The sequence below is a fragment of the Macaca fascicularis genome, chromosome 13 (assembly GCF_037993035.2).
Source record: "Macaca fascicularis isolate 582-1 chromosome 13, T2T-MFA8v1.1".
NCBI classification, from domain to species: domain Eukaryota; kingdom Metazoa; phylum Chordata; class Mammalia; order Primates; family Cercopithecidae; genus Macaca; species Macaca fascicularis.
In genome coordinates, this window is record NC_088387.1 from 106982175 (window position 1) to 106997553 (window position 15379).

At 37.9% G+C, this 15379-nt stretch overlaps 1 protein-coding gene across 3 annotated transcripts in view; it reads left to right on the forward strand.

Annotated features, from left to right (window-relative positions):
- Positions 1-15379, forward strand: part of NBAS (NBAS subunit of NRZ tethering complex) — a 390542-nt gene that overhangs the window by 332651 nt on the left and 42512 nt on the right. For all 3 annotated transcript variants that reach the window (XM_005576512.5, XM_074012306.1, XM_074012305.1), the window contains one exon: positions 5771-5966. In XM_005576512.5, the coding sequence (XP_005576569.3) occupies positions 5771-5966 (196 nt within the window). The remainder of the gene's footprint in view (positions 1-5770; positions 5967-15379) is intronic.

A 15379-nucleotide genomic window follows, 5' to 3' on the forward strand; every position in this document is an offset into this window, starting at 1 on the left:
GCGTTGATTATTTAAATTGCTACTTCACAGTCGGCTTCAGCTGCCTTAAAGTTTCATATAAATATTGAACAATGTCACATAATTCAGACTTTATTAAACTCTTTGCTGTTATCTAGAGATTTCACATTATTTTTAAAGTGAAAACAAAGAAAAAAAAAAAAGAAAGAACGGCCCACCTAGAGCAAATTGAATCTGATTTTTTTTTCCTCTTCCTGCTCTATGAGGCAAAGTAAATCACCCAGTGTTCTCTGAGCACCTGCAGTTCATGAGGCCTTATGTCCTGTGAGGTTGAGCCCTCCTGAAAGCCGTGGTCACAACCCAGGACGGTGGATCCACTCTGTTAACCGCAGTATTTCTGGATCACTTTGGGCCATATTTATGAGTATCCACTCTGCCATGTTACAGCAAGGTGTGTCCCCCCTTTCACTGAGAAGTGAAGCCCAGGAAGATACTCTGTTTTATTTTTTAACTATGCTTACAGTTCTCCAGGAACCCAGGAAGATATTCTGGGTTGGCGTTTGTTTGAGAGCAGCCACAAGGAGATTATCTGTATTTATCAGGAGTCAAGCTTTGAGATTGGAATTGTGTGCATACCAACATCCTTACCTTTCCAGGCATTTTTCTTTTAATATAACATGATTATGATTTTCCTAAAGTCACCCTTTTTATATTACTCCAGGACCATTTATGCATTCATTTATTTGCAGTTATTTCTTATTCCTTGCCAGTTCCCCCTGATTGTTTCATGGGAGCTGGTAAAATAGAAGACATTATCCTGGGAAATGTCTGTCCCGCCCACTCCATATTTAGTGAGGAAAATGTGCATAGTATGTGGGTCAGTTCATTAATGGAGGCACGGGACCTACAGGGAATGAATGTTTATGTCCCTCACTGTTAGCTCACTTGTATATACCCCTCCCTCCTTCTACTGGGCTTCAGACGAGGTAGGCAGTGGGAGAGCCTGGGATGAACTAGAGAGCTCCTTGTCTAAAGGAGGCAGCTGCTGCCTTGACCACAGCCTGTTTTTGCTACTGTTTTCCTATCATCCAGTTTTTAAACAGGAGCTGGAACATCCTGACTCTGTGTGTCTGAAATTCCTTAATTTTGAAACATTGGCATCTGCTATGCAAACCAGTCACAAAATCTGGTTGCCAGTTTACTTTCAATATGGAAGAGACCTAATGTTCCTTCAGGTATCCAAATTCTATGACATTTACATTTAAAAGAAATGTCAAATGTGTGTGTTTTGCTTGCTTGAATGTAGTCTTGCTTTCTTGCATTCTCATATAAGAATATTTTATTTTGATTAGTGCATCAAGATTTATAAAATGCTTTTATAGTTACCATCTCCTTTAATGTGCCTTAACCATTTGAATTTAAGTTTGGGTTATCTTTGTATGTGTATGCCATGCAGAACCTGAAAACTCTCTGACCGAGGATTCGCTTATTTTGTGCTTAAAAATCTGTCTTCTTGCTTTGATTCAATCATTTCCTTTGTTTGCTTGACATTTCCCTTCCATTCCTTTGTACATTTGTGAATGTCCTTCCATGCCACATTACATAATAGGGAAATGCCAGGTGAACACTCATGCCACCTCAGAGTAACACAGTCTCAAATTAGTCATTCAGTGAACATAGTTTTGTTGTCACTGTCGCTGCTGTTGTTCTTTTCTGTTAATAGAGCTGTGTATGTATTGCACATGACTTCTTTGGACCAAAACTGATTCTGTGTGTGTTTCCTTTATCATCTAATTTTTAAAAATAGTGTACTAAATTATTGTTTGCAGTATAATGTCCCATCCCCAATCCTCATTATAGGGAAAAAGGTGGAAACAATTCCCTACGTGTTTGTAGTGAAACTATGAGAGATTTTGTCTTTTTTATCTATTTTATGACTTTTTTTTTGAGACGGAGTCTTGCTCTGTCACCAGGCTGGAGTGCAGTGGCGTGATCTCGGCTCACTGCAACCTCTGACTCCCTGGTTCAAGCAAATCTCCTGCGTCAGCCTCCCGAGTAGCCGGGATTACAGGCATGTGCCACCACACCCAGCTAATTTTTGTATTTTTAGTAGAGACGGGGTTTCACCATGTTGGCCAGGATGGTCTCGATCTCCAGACCTCGTGTTCTGCCGGCCTCAGCCTCCCAAAGTGTATTTTATGACTTTTTAAAATCATTTGTATTACCCTTATAATGAAGTAAATATGTTTTGAAATAATGATGTTCTTTTTTAATTTTTAAGCTCATTAAATCCTCTCCTTGCTTTCGAAAAAGATGAGAAATGGAATCACTTTCCTTCTTCCTATTCTAGTTTTTACATTATGAAAGTTATAATTGCTATTTTTTACCTGTTTATCTTGAAAAATTTAAAACCCTCAGAAAAATTACACAGATTAAAAAAAAATACCGACATGCTCTTCCCCTTGATTTGCCAGTTAACATTTTATCATGGTTCTTCCTCTCTGTTTCCCTATGCATATGTTTGTGTGTATCTGTTTTTATATTTGCTGAACCGTAAGAGTGACTATGAATTTAAGAACTCAATTTGAAATCAAAATGTAAGCAATTTTGAAGCTAAAATCTTCAGGAGATAGTGTCTAGTCAATGTCCTTGGAAGCTTTTTCTAAAGAGCTGCCTTTCATTTCTGTGTAATTTTGTTGAGCACCAGTAATAGTGAAGCACATCTACGACATGGTTCTTCTGGAACACAATACTTCTATTTTAGGAAGGACTTCTCCTAATTTTATTATATGTTTGAACTATCAACACAAAATGAGAGCATGTTCCTCTAAACTGTCAAATGTTATTAGCCGCACAGTAAGTTCTAATGTAAAAGGAACTAATTTGATTTAATAACTTGACAAATGTTAGAGTAATAATCCTTCTCTATCTCATCATAGCTGAGTAATTTTAATCCACTGCCACACTGTTCTAGAATATGCCCGTTTGGTTCAGTAGCATTGTGTAGTAATTGACAAGGCAGTCAGATAGTCCAAGTTGAAATATTCGTGCCACTACTTACTGTGTGACCTTGGACAAATTATTTTGATCTTTTTTAAAATTTTAATATCATTCAGTTCAAAATGCCGTGGTCAGATTCTTAAATCTGAGATTGTTACCTCATCTACAAATTGGAGATGATAACAGTATACAAGAAAAGGATAGTTATGATGAGTGATATAATTGACGGTACATAGTAAACCTTCAGAAGTTATTATTAATACTGTTTTCATTCTTATTCACCGTATTGGGGGCTTTGGTTATTATTATAACTTCCAGCTTGTCTTCATGACAACAGCTTCCTCACATTCTAGCTTTTCCTAGTTATCTCTTCTTGGCACTTGGGTGAAAGGGCAAAAAAAATCAACTTCATTTTATGTGAAACTGTTAGGACTTATAATCAGAAATGGACTTTAAATTACTTTCTTCCTGAATTAAACAGCTTCTTCATCACAAGTGCCTTAGTCTGCCCCAGCCAATACATTTTTCTAATCAATAACATGATTTTGATGTTTCACTGCTCACAAATCGTCTATCATTCCCATTTCATGCAAAAAAGATCAGATGTCCTTAATAATAATGGTTGCTTTTAATTGAAGCACTTAGTTATATGCCAGACATTGTATTACATGCCTTGCATTTATTATTTTATGTTTCTGTTTAATTTCTCAACAACCCCATGAGGAAGGTGTTGTTATCCATCTCCAATATACGAATAAGGAAACTGAGGCTCTGATCTATTGAGTGACTTCTTGGTCAAAGTAACATTGTCAGGAAGTGGCAAATGTGGGCACTGAGTCTGGGCCTAACACCTCCAGAGCCTGTGCTGTCAAAGAGTTAAACTGCACCGCCTTTTCAGCCTTGTTTTCAGTCTCTTGGTTACCTAGGTGAGAAAGCCTATCCTTCCTTAGCTCGCTCTCCTCTAATTTACCACCCACACATCTGTGCTTTAATCTCTCCCGGAACATTCTTTGTCCTTTGAAATCTTTTGCTGTTTTTTTCTTGCTGTTCTCTGTCTGGATTATATTTTCCCACACTTCCATTTATATACATTCTAATTATCCTTTGTGATCCTGTTCAGATGCCATGTCCTCTCTGAAGCCTTTCCTGGTTCTATTCACTCTTCATCCAGAAGAGTTGTTCACATTTATATTAGTAATTTGGATAATAGTCACTTGTAAAGTCTTGCTGTTCCATGGTATTATTATTTCTTTGAAGGCAGAGACCGTATAATTTTTATCTCTGTATCATTAAGCACAAACTATAGCGCTTTGATGATGCTGATAATTATGGTGATGATCGTTATTATGACAATGATGGTTACTATTTATTAAGTACTTCCTCTGTGCCACATAATTTGCTAGGTGCTTTGTATATGTTATCTTGGTTTCACAGACTCCGGGTGACACACTCTTGGGACCTTTATCCGTGTCACTATAACCTGGGAAGGATAATATTCATGATTTTATCTAGAGTTCTTAGGAAAGTCTGCAGCCAGGATTCAGTTAGGTCCATCAGATTTTTTTTTTAATGGTCTTTGCATTACACTCATTACACTGTACTGTCTGTTTACTTTGCAAAAAGTTCACCAGAAATAGGTGTAGTATTCTATTTTTGCACCTGAATTGTTTCCATTTCTGATAAATATTTAAAAGTCTTATAGGTAAAATTAACAACCGAGTTGCTGAATTTACGAAATTCTTAAACCAATTATCCACAAAATTTTGTAGTTTCATTTATTCTTAAATACAAATAATTCTTTTAAATTGCCATAAGATCATATTTGACAAGTATATGAAATAATACATACTGAAAGACATACTCAGTGGCATTGCAGAATTTTATTCTTCTCAGAAGTTAAAAAAAAAAAAAAAAAAGGCTTGTAATCTTATTAGGGCATGGAATTTGATTTAAGTTAGACCGAGACTCAGTCTAGGTGATTTATAGCTAAAAGCCTTATAAGGATCTGGCTACAACAAAACCTGTATAATTCAGTGCTTTAGCATGGGATCTCCAGGCCCATGTGGGAGTGAGTCTTCTCTATGGATAACCCCTTAAGAGTTATGGATAAATAATCCATTGACATAATCAAATAAGATATTCATTTGGGGTTACAAGAAAAGAGATTCCAGTAGTAGATGGAATGTTGTACAAACTTTGTTGTCCCCTTTTCTGAATCATTTTAAACTTCACAGTCCTATAATAAGCAAGCATTCATACTTCACTTTTAGAGTAGTATAAAATTTGATCCTCTAATGGCATATTGAAATTCTAATCATCTGGGGAAAATGGTAGAAAGAACTGGAGCTTTGGGGTCATACAACACTACTATACATTTGTGTGAGCATGTTATATCACTTCCCTGAAGTTTGTTGGTTCAGCTGTAAAGAGTAACTTACGATACCTACTTTGCTTAATTATTGTCAACGAGTAATCAGATATATAAAATTACTACAATGCAGCCTTGCACTATTGGTATCACTAACAGAAATAAGCCTTACTACTTACTAAATTTTGAAACAAACTAGCCAAGGATATTTATCTGCTTTATATAACTCATTTTAATATGATACTGTTTAAAAATTACATTCATTTTACATAGGTTTTAAATACCTGCTGTAAGCCATTTAAAAACCAAAATTTTTCCTTTCAAGAGGAAAAAAATGAAGTCATCCAACAAACAAGTGTTAGGTCAGTGACCACATTTGATTACTGGAAGGGGGAAAATAAAAGGCTTAGGAGTTTACAGATACCTCTGGATTTTGCCCTGCAGTGAGGAGCTGGTTTCCCCTGAGGACCTGCTGGAGTGGCTGCGGCCTTTCTGTGCTGATGACGCCTGGCCGGTGCGGCCCCGCATTCACGTGCTACAGATTTTGGGGCAATCATTTCACCTGACTGAGGAGGACAGCAAGCTCCTCGTCTTCTTTAGAACTGAAGCCATTCTCAAAGCCTCCTGGCCCCAGAAACAGGTAAGGGAGTGTCTGAATGATTATTTTTCTTACTAACAATAATTAGGCCAGATGCGGTTGCTCACGCCTGTAATCCCAGCATTTTGGGAGGCCAAGGTGGGAGGATCACCTGAGGCCAGGAGTTCAAGACCAGCCTGGCCCACGTGACGAAACCCCATCTCTACTAAAACTACAAAAATTAGCCGGGCGTGGTGGCACGTACCTGTAGTCCTAGCTACTCGGGAGGCTGAGGCAGGAGAATCACTTAAACCTGGGAGGCAGAGATTGCAGTGGGCAAGATCGCACCACTGCACTCCAGCCTGGGCAACAGAGTGAGACTCCATCTCAAAAGGAAAAAAAAAACAATAATTGGAGGTCAGTTCTTCATTTCTTTAAACAACTGTCAACTGGATAATCTTGGTAATGCAGACTTTCCAATATATTTATCAGTCAGCTATTTAGTAGTTGAATATGTGCAACAAAGTTAATTTTTATTTTTCCATATGCTTGAACATGCGTATGCATGGTAGATTACATGTAGAAACACGTGTACATTATTTTTCTCTTAATAGGAGATAGGATGGTTCACAGTATCAGCTAATTATGGTGGCTTACTCTTGCCCAGGAAAAATGCAGATCTGAATGGAAATATGGTGAACAGTTTAGCTAATTCATTTCCTTCGTGCTTTGCCCAGGTACTAAAATGCTGTCCCTTCTCCCTATATTTAGAAGGACGTAATGTAGCAGAGACACAAGATCTTAGTTTCTTCATACTGTACTTCAAGACTCACTCAATCCATCTTCTCTCTAGAACCTTCTCTAACCATTGCAAGCTTAATGGAACCTTGAATTCCATATATTTGAGCCTTAATTATTTATAATTATTATCATTATTAATTACTGTTAAAAGTTTTGTTTTCCCACCACCATGAAAACTGAAGCCCGTGGCCGGGCGCGGTGGCTCAAGCCTGTAATCCCAGCACTTTGGGAGGCCGAGAGGGGCGGATCATGAGGTCAGGAGATCAAGACCATCCTGGCTAACCCAGTGAAACCCTATCTCTACTAAAAAAAAAAAATACAAAAAACTAGCCGGGCGAAATGGCGGGCGCCTGTAGTCCCAGCTACTCGGGAGGCTGAGGCAGGAGAATGGCGTGAACCCGGGAGGCGGAGCTTGCGGTGAGCTGAGATGTGGCCACTGCACTCCAGCCTGGGCGACAGAGCGAGACTCCGTCTCAAAAAAAAAAAAAAAAAAAAAAAAAAAAAAAAGAAAACTGAAGCCCTAGAGGATATATTTACCATCTTTTGACCCTAAGTATCCTGTGCACATACTCAGAGTTTGAATCCTTATTGATTGAATAAATAAGAATACTAATTCCTAAATCAAAGAAATATGGTGGCTGTTGAAGTTTGGCTTAAATTCTAAATTGATGCACCCTGAGGCCATAGGGTCCAGGAGTCAGTAACCTTAATCACGTGCTTTAGCGAGCAGGGTTAGGCCATCATGTCAATAAGTGTTAGCAACTAGGACTTCCCAGATAATCCCCATTGCAAAAGAGTTTCCTAGAAGTCTAACTCCAACTTATTCTACTGTCTAATTATAAAGCAGGTTTATAATTTATATGGTTATTACCACATCCAAGGAACAATAAATTTCTTTTAAAAAATGATTCAGATTTTAAGAATATCTTGGGGCTCATCACAGAATATCTTTGTAATCATTATCAGATATAGTCTTATTTCCTCTGTGAGATGAAGAGGTCAATACTATTGTTTGCTCTTCAGAGTTAGAGAAACTGAGATTCAAAAAAGATAGATCTATCAAAGATTCTCTACTCTTGTCAAATCACTGAAGTGGATTGTAGTTAAAAAGTCATAAATGTCAGAATCATACTCTCTCTGAAGCACTGTTACCTTAACATGTTCAGTCTCAACATTTTGCCTTGTATTACTTGAGGAAGCCACTTGCCGTTTTTTTTAAAGAGCAGGCTGGGAACATGAAGGCAATAGGCCGTGAGCTCTGTTCCAGGTACGGGGCATAAAAGTTAGAGATGTACTTGTTTTCAGCAAACACGAAGGTTCATGTGGCATCCCTGGGGTAAACCCTAAAATAGGTCACATTAGTTTTGCTATGTGGAACTTTAGGTTCTGATTCTGGTCCTGAAGCAAATGAACGTGACTACAGTTATGTACTTTCCTCACACCTTCACTTTTCAAGTTCTCAACTTCAGTCAGTTTCACCTTCCTGTCAGGATAATGAGGCTGATTTCTCTGGTTAGAGCCTTGCTTTATGTTGTGTCAGATTCCTAATATTCTAAAGATACTAGGAAACAGTGTACAAGTTGGGAAAAGGGGAAAATGTCCATATTATCTGACATGTTGAAACACTAGAACATACACTTTGATATTTGAACCCGAGCTCTTCATAAATAAGTATCATTGCTATTTCTTCTTTTAAGCTTTTCTCAATGTTCTAATTACTCAAGAAACAAGTTGTAACTTTTATATGAGTTCAAGGATTTCTGAATTTTTTTGAGATTTTAGTTCCTTGATAACTTAACTTTTTTCCAAAAGCAGAACTTAAGGAAATTTGGCTTGTAATTAAGATTTTTTTCTCAAGCACTTTTCTAAACTGACCTGACTTTATTGTTATGAGTGCAAACTATTTTGTCTCATTTGCCAAATCTGCGTGTAACTGCACTTCGCCAATATTTCTTCTGTGGTGGTGCGATCTTTTTCAGGCCCTCTAGGAAATCTCTCCTAAGAGTCTCTGAATGACTCTAATACAAGTCATCTCATATCCTCCTCATTCTTTTTATTTTCTCTCCTCTATGCTTTCCCCTTATGTAAGAGCATTTTCCCTGTTCTTGGTAGGTAATGATATGGATTTGTTAAATATTTGGTAGTACAAATAAGAAAGTCACACTGGCTTAATGATGCTACTCATCTAGAGTCTTCTCCAAGAAGTAAACCAGTGAGTGTCCCCCTCCTCCTTTAGAAATTAAAAGTGTCTGTCTGGCATTACTCATGGAAATCTATTTTGAAGGACAGGTGCTTTTGATGGCAGAATATGACTTATAATTGTAAATAACCTCTCGTTACTGGGTGAATGAATGCAGAAAAATTGCGTTTAGAATGGAAACACCAACAACTTCTGGTATGTTACAAAACTATGCCCGTAGTTTAAATTGTCTCTTAAATTATTGTTTTTCAAAAATTGTGTTACCTTTCACTAGAGTAGTAGAAAGATGACGGCACTAGTGGACAGATACTTGTGTATGTGTCCATCCTCCCTCTACCACTAGTTTTATAATTTGGGGGAAGATTCTTCATCTATGTGTTTGGCTGCTCAGTATATAAAATGGAAGCTTGAACTAGAGGAGATAGAGGATATTGTGCTTCCCTCATCATTTCTCTCGCATACATTAAACTCCACTCTTCATCTCCATATCCCAAATACCTAGAAGATCCCCGAGGGTTGACTGTATACGCTCTCGTTTTTTTCCATTTTCTCTCTATCCCCTTCTTCATTCTCAGAGATACTTTGGGTGATATTAAGGATAGAGACGAGTTCTTACAGCGTAAGGATAAGAATAGATAATGATATTGCAATGTTCAATTACCAAAAAATGTGGGACTGGTACCTTCAGTGTGGCTGCTATCTCTCTTAGGCAGACTTTGCATACTTCAGAGAGACTTGATATTTAATTATCCTCGAGGTGCCCAAAGTAGTGGCCCCACAAATCAGTGTGTTGCTGGGAAACCAGCCAGCTCCTGCAAAATTAAACACAGTCTCTGGTTCTTGCTACCTCACCGGTTCTCAGAGAGACAGTAATTTCTAGTTTTCTAATGATTAGTTAACAGAATTAAAAATTCAGAGACCCTCATTTTTCAACAGTTTGAGAGGCTTTTATTTCCATTCCAGAAATATGCCCCAGCTTGGGGTGGGAGGGAAAAAGAGAGGGACATGGGGGCAGGGGGGAGGGGATGAATGTGTTGTGTTAATCCTCGTGGTATGGCTTATCTGAGTTTTTCAGCTTTTGTAATTTTCTAGCTAACTGGTGCGTGAAAAATATGGGGCAAAATATGGTTATTTCCTTTAAAAAAATCCCATACCTTATCACCTCAAACTTTTTTCCCATTTTTATGTAAAAAAGAACATGTGGCTTAGTTTTACCTTTTAAAATTTCAATATATCTGAATTTGTGGTTGTAAGTGATCACCAGAAGAATTAGTTTGAGACAATTTCTAACCTCATTACAAATGCATGTATTTTGCCTACTTTGAAATGTGCAAGGACATATTAACCCTTCTTTTCAGAAATCAGTTTGACTGTATTTCCAAATTTTTAGTAAAATATGCCCTTCCCTCTCAGAGCTCAGAGAACAGCAACAAAAGTCCAGTATGCCAAGTTACATTTAGATCCTTACAAGTAATTTACTGTTACCTTAAATGTCTTCAAAGCCAAGACTCACTGTCATGATTTACTTAACCAAATATAGGATAATATTTGAAGTTAAAAATATATGTGCACACATCCATATCACATATCCCCAATAGCCATGAAATCACAGATTCCTAGAACTAGAAGAGACTTTCAGAAGCATCCCAGTTCAGCAGTCATATTTTACAGAAAAAGATACAGAAGTCCAGAAAGGAGTACTGCCTTCCCCATATTTTCGCTTAAATGTTTCCTTTTCTACAATGACGGTACAGCCTAAGTTAACCACCTCAGTCATGGTCTGTTTTATTGCTGTCTTAATTCTCCACAAATCACTCACCAGTGTCTGCTGACTCCTTCCTGCCTGTCCTTATGTTTGTCTATTTATTATACGAACTCTTTCTTCTTCCATTAGAATATAAATTCCATGAGAACAGGGATCTCACACTCAATAAATATTTGTTGAATAAATGAATATCAAATCTTTAAAAACTTGTCCAAGGTCACCCTTAAAATGGCAGGGCCAGGACTCCTGACTTTCAGTCTGATGTTCTTGCCATTAATGATGAAGGATTAGACCATGCTGCTTCCCCCTGATATGCAAGCAAAATGATTTGCTTGGAATAATGGGAAGATCTCCTTACAGAGTGGCCAAGCACTTTTGTTTGATTTTTATTAGCTTGTCGTAATTCGCTGACAGTGATTTCTGACCAGCCAGTTGCTTCTCATGTCACAGCACGTTTGTCCCAATATGAGCAAGAGATTTGAAATGTTAGGATATAACTCCTTGTGTCCTTTTTCCTAAAATAATTAAAGTTGACAGAGCATCCATTTTAATTGGTCCTGCAAATACTTGGAGATGTTGAGAGTTTCTCCTTATGAACAATGGGTTCTTTCCTTTCAATATTTGCCCTCTGGCCATTGGCATCATTGGGGGCAAAAGAAGGAACCCTGGATTGTGTACTATGTGCATGCTAATCTTTAAAACTGTGTTGCAAAGTGGTTAACCAGCCTCTCTGTTTTAAATGAGGTCACATGACCAATTTAAGGTGATACATGGAACTCAAACCCAGTTCTGTCTGATTCTAAAACCTATATTCTTGGCCCTGTACTACACTTCTTCCTATTTGCCAGGGAAATATACAGCACTAATATTTGAATAGCCTTGGACCAAATAAAGCATAGCCTTTTCCCCTTCCCACTGTGACTTTACATGGATTAAATTTGATTAGAGATGAGAAATCAGGAGTTTGAAAGAGAATACAAAACATTGCTTTATCTTTTACATTTGTCACTGTCTCAATACATAGTACTGTGTATGTTAACTGCTGCTTAATTCAAATATTGAAAAATGCTGCGCCTAATAACTGTTGTTTGAATAGGGCAATATATGTGAAATATTCACCAAATATTCTTCAAGCATATGTCATTTGACATGCACTGTACTACACTCTAGAGACAGAAAAATACACAAGGCAATTGGTAATAAAATGTTTGGGCTTTTTGGCCACCAGTCACTAGCTCTGTGAGCTTGGAAAAGTTAGTAAATCTCTCATAACCTCAATTTCCTTGTCTAAAAAATGGAAATAATAATACAATACAATTGTTGTAAGAATTAAATAGGCTACTACCTATAAAGCTCTAATTCTGGTCCCAGTAAATGGACCTAATTGGTGAAGGACCTCTACACCAGTGGAGAACATAGATCTATCAATAAAGAAGTAGATACCCTAAAGGGTTTAGATACTATATTGGTTTGTTCTCATGCTGCTATAAAGAGCTGCCTACAACTGGGTAGTTTATAAAGGAAAGAGGTTTAATTGACTCACAATTCTGCAGGGCTGGGGAGGCCTCAGGAAACTTATAATCATGGCAGAAGGGGAAGCAAACAGGTCCTTCTTCAGATGGCAGTAGGAAAGAGAAGAATGAGAACTGAGCGAAGGAGGAAGTCCCTATGAAACCATCAGATCTCGTGGGAACTTACTATCACGAGAATAGCATAGGGGAAACTCCCCACATGCTTCAGTTACCTCCCACCAGGTCCCTCCCACCACACGTGGGGATTATGGGAACTACAATTCAAGATGAGATTTGGGTGGGGACACAGCCAAACCGTATCAGACACTGTGATAAAAGTCTGCACAGTACACAGGGGTCAAAGGAGGGCACGCAGCCACTGTCTGGAAGCAGTGAGCAAAGGCTCACTGCTCTGAAGGGGTGATACTTAAACTGAGTTTAGCCCAGCTGATGTACGGTGTGAAGACAACAGCCACCAAGAAAAAAAAGTGGAAGGAAGCAGACCAGATCTGGGGCGGGGCACAAGTATCATGCTCAGGTTTGACTTCTGTACTGCTCAGGCAACACAGAAAGGTGTGGCCAGGGAAGCAACATGATCAGATCTGTGTTTAGGGAGAAACCCTCTGACCTCTGCATGAACAATGGACTGGAGAGGTCTGGCTGGAGGGATGCCAGTTGGAAGACAAAAGCAGTGGTCTTATTGCCTGGACTGGCCCTGAACTTGGTACTAGCTGCGAACAAACAAGAGGGTAGAAAAGAAAGTTTAAAGCGTTAGTATCCATGGACTTGGTGTCTGCTTAGATATAGGGGCTTAGAAAAGAGCTTATTTTGCCTCTGTTTTTTGCTTAAGTTACCAGGAGGAAGTGGTGCTGCTCAACTTATTAGCACATGCAGGAGGAGAATCCGGTTTTGTGGCAAATGACACTAATTTCAGGGAAGTCATTAGTATGTTTTAATTCTGAACAATGCTTTTTGGAAGATGGAAGTGGAGATATAGGGAGGCTCTGTTTATCCCCTTCACACAAGCATCCTTTCTTCATAGCCTTACTGTGTCCTAGTTAACAGTGACCACTTCCTAGGAAGTAAACTTGAGTTTAGCAAATGTCACTGGATGAGGTCTGCTCTAACACCATCTCTGGGTACCCTTTTACTAGGCTCAGGTCAAGTCTCAGTTGTGCTTTGTAATGGGCTAATCATGTCCGAGTGCCTTCTGCTTAGAGGTGTAATGATCTCAGCAGTGATGATCTTTTGTTAACATGTTGCACAACAATATCTTCTCTTCAATCCTCCTATGGATAAGTGAGAAAAACGTCGAAGGAAAAGGAAAAAAAGTTGTCAGGAAAAATGAAAGTATGTGAATGTTGGGCACTGGTAGAGGAAATAGAATAACTGGGGATAACTTTTTATTTGGAAATTTGAGGTTTACAAAAAAGTTGCATAAATTATGCAAAGTATTCTGTATACTTTTTACTCAGATTCATTAAATATTAATATCTCAGATAACAAAGCTACATTCTTTCAATACTATCATCTAATTTACACATAATTCAAATACTATTCATTGTCCCACTAGTGTCTTCTTTCTGGTCCACATTTAATATAGCTTGCACGTTGCATGTCTTTATTTTTTATCTTTTTTTAAAAAATTTTTGTGGGTACATAGTAGGTGTATATATTTTTGGGTTACATGAGATATCTTGATACAGCCATGCAGTGCATAAAAATCACATCAAGATAAATGGGGCATGTATCACCTCAAGCATTTATCCTTTGAGTTATAAACAATCTAAGTTATACTTTAAGTAATTTTTATATGTACAATTAAGTTTTTTTTTACTATAGTCATCCTGTTGTGCTAGCACATAGTAAGTCTTATTTATTCTTTGTAACTCTTTTTTTTACCTATTAATCATCCACTTCCCCTGCAACCTCCTCAGCCTCTGATTACCATCCTTCTATTCTCTATCTGCATGAGTTCAATACTTTTAATATTTAGCTTCCACAAATAAGTGAAAACATGTGAAGTTTGTCTTTCTGTGCCTAGCTTATTTCGCTTACCATTATGACCTCCAGTTCCATCTGATTGTTGCAAATCTTAGGATCTCATTCTTTTATAGCTGAGTAGTACTCCATTGTGTATATGTACCACATTTTCTTTATCCATTCATCTGTTAATGGACACTTACGTAGCTTCCAAATTTTGGCTGTTGTGAACAGTGTTGCAGTAGACATGGGAGTGCAGCTATCTCTTTGATATACTGATTTCTTTTCTTTGGGGTATATACCCAACAAAGAGATTGCTGGATCATATGGTATCTCTATTTTTAGTTTTGTGAGGAACTTCTAAACTGTTCTCCATAGTTTTTGTACTAATTTATATTCTAACCAATAGTGCGTGAGGGTTCCTTTGTCTCCATATTCTTGCCCGCATTGGTTTTTGCCTGTCTTTTGGATATAAGCCATTTTAACTGGGGTGAGATGATATCTCATTGTAGTTTTGATTTGCATTTCTTTGATAATCAGTGTTGTTGAGCACCTTTTCATGTACCCGTTTGCCATTTATATGTCTTCTTTTGAGAAATATCTATTCAGATTTTTGCCCATTTTTTAACCAGATAATTTTTTTCTATAGTTGTTTGAACTCCTTATATATTCTGGTCAGATGGGTAGTTTGCAAATATTTTTTCCCATTCTGTGGATTGTCTCTTCACTTTGTTGATTGTTTCCTTTGCTGTGCAGAAGCTTTTAACTTGATGTGATTCCATTTGTCCATTTTTTGATTTGGTTGCCTGTGCTTACTCAAGAAATCTTTGCCCAGTCATCCAGTGTCCTGGAGAGTTTCCTCAATGTTTCCTTTTACTAATTTCATTGTTTGAGGTCTTAGAGTTAAGTCTTTAATCCATTTTGATTTGATTTTTATATATGGTGAGAGATGGGGTCTAGTTTTATTCTTTTGCATATGGATATCCGGTTTTCCTAGCACCATTTATTTATTTATTTATTTATTTATTTATTTTTTATTTTTTTTTTTTGAGACAGAGTCTCACGCTGTTGCCCAGGCTGGAGTGCAGTGGCGCGATCTCGGCTCACTGCAAGCTCCGCCTCCTGGGTTCACGCCATTCTCCTGCCTCAGCCTCCTGAGTAGCTAGGACTACAGGCGCCCGCCACCGCGCCCGGCTAATTTTTTTTTTTGTATTTT